The sequence below is a fragment of the Mytilus californianus genome, unplaced genomic scaffold (genome assembly GCF_021869535.1).
Source record: "Mytilus californianus isolate M0D057914Y unplaced genomic scaffold, xbMytCali1.0.p SCAF_2, whole genome shotgun sequence".
Classification (NCBI taxonomy): domain Eukaryota; kingdom Metazoa; phylum Mollusca; class Bivalvia; order Mytilida; family Mytilidae; genus Mytilus; species Mytilus californianus.
Window position 1 is genome coordinate 64,970,818 of NW_026262668.1, and position 7,653 is coordinate 64,978,470.

Genomic DNA, 7,653 nt, shown 5'->3' on the forward strand with positions numbered 1-7,653 from the left:
TTAGAGCTGCGTTATCTACATACTAGTCGGATCGATTGAAAGTGTAAAAAAGATGACAGCCATTTAATCAAGAGCGAAAAAGAAATACGTTTGTATAACATATAAACGAACTTCATATTTTGTTTTTACATATTGTAAACATTCATTCTGTGCTAATCTTAGCACAAACAACGAACGATGGAGACGGAAGGAAACACTTTGCAATTTTTGCTCTAAAAATTCAATGGACCTTATATTACTATGATTTCTATAATAGCTGTCCAGTTGTGTTGTTTTCTATTGACTATGGGTGCCCATGATGAGAACTGTATTGGACAACAATGCTCAGAAGTTGTATCTATTCCGCTATTAGATAACATGAAAGCCACACTGAAAGCTGACCTAGACGTTGCCGAACTTAATAGGGTTCTTCATAAGTATATTCAACAAGAAGTGACAAAAGCTGTCCAAGGAACTTTTGACACTCACATGGAGGGGGCTGTTGAACAAATTACAGATAACGTGACAAGATTAACACAGTCGAATGTGAAGGCTGTAATTAAGAAATTTCAAGGTAAAATTACTTACATTTGTTATCAAGAAATTCATCCAGTAAACGCAATTTATATCTTTCTACATTTTCTTGACTCTCAAATACTGGTTTAAGATCACACAAAAATGTAGTGTCAAAAGTTAGTATTTCTACAGTGGTTGTTGCTACGTGCTACGTCTACATTTTTCTAGACCTGTGCGTCATTTGCAGTATGTTGTGATTTTTTTTATTATCAAATCTAAAATTTTAAAAGTTAACGTGTGTGTACATTATTTTACTTGCAGTTTGTACGATTTTCATTTTACGCATGCTTTCGACATTTTCACATGTTTTAAGAAAGTTTCATAATATCCATTGGTAAGATATCTTTACATAAGTGTGATGTCTATCGTTGAAAATCGGATGGTGTCCATATGAAGACCATGTAAGAGTTTTTATATTGTTCCGTTTTATTATGTCCCGTTACCGTTTAGGTGACAATTCTGATTATTCACGACTAAGATTTTTTTTCATATCTTAAATTATATTCATGAACAGTGTTGGTGAAAACCATCAAGACTGTCTTCTGCCAACCCAAAATAAATAAAAGAAAGATAAACAGTTTCTAAACTGTACCAGCAATAAATATTCATTTTACACTTGAGTTTATGTTTTACAGCGCGCGTTCTAGTTCCCAATTTTGTAATTGATTTGAAACTTTCATTCTTTAATCACATAGTTCTATGAAATGTTTTGCTTATAAACCCATACAATGCGGTGGAACATGATCCAGTCTGCTTATTTTCCTCTTAAACAGGTTTTGGGGTTTATGTTGAGTTCCATGTATTGCTATTGCATTCTCTGAAACTCTTTATTAATATAAAAGATGTTTAGCTTTAGACGATCAATGCACAAAAAAAGGACATATTATATATCAAATGTGGTAATCACTATAAATGTCTTATGCCGCATCTACGATAAAAGAGGGGCACTTTGTATTCCGGTCTTTGTGTTCGTCCGTCTGTTTCTCCCTCCGTCCTGTATCTTATGTATCAGCTTAGTTTTGATAGTATACCATGAGGGTGTGGTCACAACTGCATGAAACTTAGTTCATTACGATGTGAAGATCTTAAAATATATGAAGAATTATCGTGTTAACATCGATTAGATAGTTCACCAAACATGGTAATAAGATAGCGGAAAATGCGAAATATTCGGAGGCTAAAGTTTTTAGATAAGGTAGTTTAACATGAAGTTTTGGTCACATCACATTGAAACTTAGAACGCATGTTCATTGAGAGGTAAACTATTGTACTTTTATGACAACTTACGATTTTGATCCTGACTGCACGGTTAACTGAACATGGAAATACGATAATGCGAGCGGTGCATGGTGTTATATCTACACATATTTTACTTTCTCTATCTTTTTTTCATTGGTTTCCAATTTTACTCAAATTTTATCATTCTTTTTTGGCATTAAATTTATGTAATTTAATTATTAGGTTTCGACAAGTTTGCATAAACATCGAGAGATCTCCTAATTGATGCAGTATTTCTGAGCTTGCCTTTCTTGTCATTGTTTCCTTGGTAAGGGATTGCTTCTTAAAAGGAAACTACTGAACAAAAGGTTCCTAATGGTACAGTTTGAAAAATGTTTTGTCATTATGATTTGTTTTACCGTTATGAAATATATCTTGATAGATGACAGAGAAAAGACTCAATCTTGTCATCTTGTTCCTCAATGTTACTTCTCAGAATGTGACTTATCAGAAAAAATTTACTTGCCAATGACCAACACGATGGGTGCCACTGTTTGTTCAGAAATTTCTAACTAGCTTCCAAAGCACATTAGTCCATCATCAGTAATTTGCATGGTTTGTTTTGCTCAGTCCCGTTTCTGTGTAGTAACATGTAGACTGTTAGTTGTCTTATCGTCCGTTTTTTCAGTGGTCAGGTCGCTCTTCTTCTTTTTTTTTCGATATGTGATTTTTGATTGCCCCTTTGATATCGTTACCCCAATCGGCAATCTTCGGGTGAATCCGCTAATCTTCTTCTATCCTAGATGAAGGAACGGAATAGGCCAAGTTGTGAGGAATGATCGTTACCCTGCATTTAAAGCTACCGAGAGAATATTGAATGGATCTTTCAGATAACCATTTACTGGTACTGTTCACTTAATTTATTATTTGTTGAAGCCTGCCGCAGGTGTTTAATCTCTGTTTTTTTCTCCTTTTTAGAACATACTCACACCTTCTCGTCCGATGGAAAATCAGAATTTTCCCTTCTATATTTCATAGTACATGGCTTTCCATGCACTATAAAATGCTATACATGAATGACTTTTCATTGTAGATTAATTATGAAAGTGAACTCTTAAAAACTGCTCTAACGAAGTGTACAATCCCCAATATCAATTTCCTGAGGAAAAGAGCAAAAAAAAAATCATGAGTACTGTTGTTTGTCTAATTATTATAAATGAAATCAGGAGAATAGAACTATAAAACTATAAAAGCATTTTAAGTTGAGATTTTAACATGGCAAAGGTGTGGGTAAAATACATGTATTTTTTTAATCTAATTTTTAAACTTATGTTTTAAGAATCAATGATTGTTGATAAATAATAAATAAAAGTTTTTGAAAAAAACTCAATATATTCATCAAAAAAAATTAAGCATCTGATGTTGAAAGGATTGTAAATTAATATTTATTGATCATGTGTTGATGAAGTTTTTTCATTATCAAAAATTATACAATTTAAGAAAAGAATATTTATATAACATTGTGTGCTTTTTAAAATGAAGGAATTCTAAATATATAAGATTACATTGTACCTGAAGCAGAAGACATCTCCATTTTTGAATAATTTATCCTTTTTTGTTATCAAAAAACTATCTCATTGCTCTTTTGTTCCATTAATTGAAATGCCCATTAAAATGATTTACATCCCTTTTACTAACCATGTTAACAATCAAAGTGAGCTTATATCAAAATTTAATTATTACAATGAGAGGCTAGTTTTGTTATGTCACTCGAAGGTGTGAATATGTTCTAAATTGGTCAAACAATACTTGGTCATGTTTTATGAACATTTAAAACCTTCGGCTACGCCTCGGGCTTTAAATATTCATAAAACATGACCAAGTATTATCTAATTATCTAACCTATAATTGTTTCTTACCTTTTTTTGATTGTCTTTCACTCCAAAAAGTATTGAGTAATTGATTTGAAGATATCGCAACACAGATGGCACTTACTTCAACTATTAAAAGAATATTATTTTTTGGAAATAATGAAATTAGCATATGTAAGATAATGATAACCCCTTTCTTCTTGATTAAGTACAAGCGTAAGCAAGTACTTATCATGAAGTAAGGGATTATCATTCTCTTACAAACTTAGAATATTGTAAAGTGCTCAAGGCTCAACTGATCTCTTAATTGGTTGTATTTAAGAATTAGTTTCATTGTTAGTGCAATGTTTATAATTAATGCATGACTTCCCTTTTAAGTATTCCATTTAGTGATGTAAGGACTTTCTTATCATTTGGGAAATATTTAAAAAAAAAAAATGCGTTATAGATATTAGGTGACACAACTGAACAAAGAAAATGTAGGAATTTTATGTTTCCTGATTGTGAGTATGAATGTAAATCATGTAATATTTTAGTGAGGAATTATCCTTTTTTTATTTACAGTTTAAATCAATTAATCATGCATTTGACTTACAGCTAAATTTTATTTCACAGCCAATATTTTGGTCCGGCTTTTTACATCAAATACTACTTCATTATGTCAGGGACCAATTTTACTGCACCAGTAGACTTCAACTTATTTTGAGTTTTTTGTTTGTTTCACAATTCAACTTTTAGTCAGTTTCAATCACTATGTGATAAATCCTTTCAATCTGATAAATGTGCTTCGGGGCAGTTGTATCTCATTTATAGAAACTCTTTGTTTTGAACTGTAAATAGACCCAAATAATAGGATAATCCCTTACTAAGAACATGATTTACATTCATTCTTCACAATTAAGAGGCATCAAATCCTACAATTTAATTGGTCGAGAGCGCTTTGCAATATTCTAAAAGAAAACAGAACCCAGGACAGAATTTTAATAATTAATGTGCATTGTTGATGTAAGCATGATCTAAAATATCTAAACATAATTTAAAGAGAAGTGCATCTACATTATTTACTATTTACCTTATCTAGATGTTAATCGGTTAATGCTCGTCAAAAATAATCCTAATATAATTATTTGTTTGAATTTATTTCAGATTGTGTGTGTAAGAAAACGTTTATAGGATTTTCAGCCTACATGTCCGACGGTTTTGTGGTAGCTCATAGTCAATCGTTGTCCCAGGGGAGTACGCTGATTTTTGACAGAACAGAAACCAACACAGCTTTTGTCTATAACGCAAATACTGGTGTCTTCACAGCACCATCTAGCGGAATGTATGCCCTGACCTGGACAATATGTGTAGATTCTAGAATAAAAGACGAAGATATTGGAGAATTTGGAACCGAGTTGGTTGTTGATGGACATATTTGTGGAGCACTACATGCAGACACAGAACGGAATGCTGATGACGACTGTTCTACTGGATTTATAATTAAAAATGTTAGAAGAAATGCTTATTTGAGAAACATGTATGCGCATGAAGGTGCCATTCTAAGCAGAGAAGATCGTACACGTACAACATTTTCAGGATGGAAACTTAACTAATTAACTAATCAATTTCATATCAAATGAAAAAAAAGATCGTAAAAATATATATTTTGCTGTGTTTGTAGTATAATAATACTAAAAAGTGGTAGTAACACTTGTTTTGAGTTCTTATAGTATACAAGACTATATGCAAATTGTAATTCGTTGAACACTAAAATTTATGATTCAATTATATCCACGAAATCAACAAAAAGGACTACTTTTTAGGCAGGGACCGGTCAAAATTTATACATAGCTGAGATGATTCCCACGTGCCAAAAGAAATTGTATAATTATAAACAGTGTCGAGAACTCGTTGGAAGTACTTGATAAATTACATGCATATATTGGTGATTTTGAATCTGTTCAAAGTTTTGATTTTTCTACCCTATATACCACATTGCCTCACATTCTCATTAAGAAAAAATTCACACACCTAATTAAATGGGCATTTAAAAAGTCAGAATGTGAATATATATGTTCAAACTCTTTTAGGTCATTTTTTAGTAGCAATAAACAAAAAAACTATGTCAATTGGACATGCTTTGATACTATATATGCCCTTGAATTTTTACTAGATAACATTTTTGTTCGCTTTGGAGATTCCGTATATCGTCAGGTTATCGGAATTCCAATGGGGACTAACTGTGCACCACTTATTGCGGACCTTTTTTTGTATTGCTATGAGTTACAATTTATGACAAAAATCAGCAAAGACCCATCGAAACAACATCTGATACACAAATTTAATAATACTTTTAGATATTTGGATGATATTTTGGCTCTCAATAATGACGACTTCAGTATGTATACTAAAGAGATTTATCCTGTTGAACTTACTTTAAATAAAGCTAATACTAACAATGACCACTGCCCTTTCCTCGATCTTGATATCTATATCATTAATGGAAAGCTTAATACTAAAATATATGATAAAAGAGATGATTTTTCATTTCCTATCGTTAATTATCCATTTTTAGATGGTGACGTTCCCTTGTCACCATCTTACGGTGTGTATATATCTCAACTTGTACGATTCGCTCGTGTATGTAACAATGTTTTAGATTTTAACGAGAGAAATTTATGTATTACTGAAAAATTATTACACCAGGGTTTTCGATATCACAAACTAGTCAAAACATTTACTAAATTTTATCATCGGTATAAGGACATCATTCGTAAATATAGCTCAACATGCAGACTTCTTATACGTTCAGGTATTTCACATCCAATTTTTTATGGAAATATTCTTTATAAAGCACAAAAATGTCAGTATTCACCTCTGAAGCTAACAAAACCTTTAAATAGACTTATTAAGAAGGGATATAGTTACGATACTGTTGTCAGGTCATTAAAGATTGCATATTTTGGCGTTAATATTGATTCACGTATAGGGTCTTTGCATCGGCACTAAACACATTTATTTAAAAACCAGTTGTTGGCATGACACGGATTATGTTCTTCTCATATATGTTATGATGGTATGATACTAAACCCCTAACGGGAAGGATTGTGCCTGATATTCATATGATGAAGACATAATCTTTCAATCAGTTTAATTGAAGTCTGGAGCTGGCATGTCAGTTAACTGCTAGTAGTCTGTTGTTATTTATGTATTATTGTCATTTTGTTTATTTTCTTTGGTTACATCTTCTGACATCAGACTCGGACTTCTCTTGAACTGAATTTTAATGTGCGTATTGTTATGCGTTTACTTTTCTACATTGGCTAGAGGTATAGGGGGAGGGTTGAGATCTCATAAACATGTTTAACCCCGCCGCATTTTTGCGCCTGTCCCAAGTCAGGAGCCTCTAGCCTTTGTTAGTCTTGTATTATTTTTAATTTTAGTTTCTTGTGTACAAATTTTGAGTTTAGTATGGCGTTCATTATCTGAACTAGTATATATTTTTGTTTAGGGGCCAGCTGAAGGACGCCTCCGGGTGCGGGAATTTCTCGCTGCATTGAAGACCTGTTGGTGACCTTCTGCTGTTGTCTGTTCTATGGTCGGGTTGTTGTCTCTTTGACACATTCATCATTTCCATTCTCAATTTTATTATATATGTATTGAATACAATTCGTTTTTTTAACAAACTTCTTGTCAGCAGCTATGTCCATTATTATAAATAAGTAGTCTGTTTATAAATACTTAATTTTCCAGTAGGAGATGTTTGCAACAAGTCGTCAAAGAGACATATATATTACTTTCGCGGTCTTTATCAATGATCTAAATAGATAGTTGTTTTCACAGTTTTAACTCAAACACAGATAATGTTCTCTACAGATTTCTATACATATTTGCGGTCATTTGAAACTTTGATGTATCACTATTTAGAATTAGTATTTCGATAGGCACGTGCATAGTGTCACAGTGGAAAAATGGACAAAAGTTGATTTTGAGACTTTTCGGACATTTTGTAAAAGATTTTGTAGAA

At 32.2% G+C, this 7,653-nt stretch overlaps 1 protein-coding gene across 1 annotated transcript; it reads left to right on the forward strand.

The window, feature by feature from the left end:
* Nucleotides 1–5,940, forward strand: LOC127730257 (uncharacterized). The gene is made up of 2 exons (XM_052238563.1): nt 1–553; nt 4,791–5,940. The coding sequence occupies exons 1-2, from the start codon at nt 241–243 to the stop codon at nt 5,237–5,239; spliced, it is 762 nt and encodes a 253-aa protein (XP_052094523.1). The 5' UTR covers nt 1–240; the 3' UTR covers nt 5,240–5,940.
* Nucleotides 5,941–7,653: the final 1,713 nt, after the last annotated feature.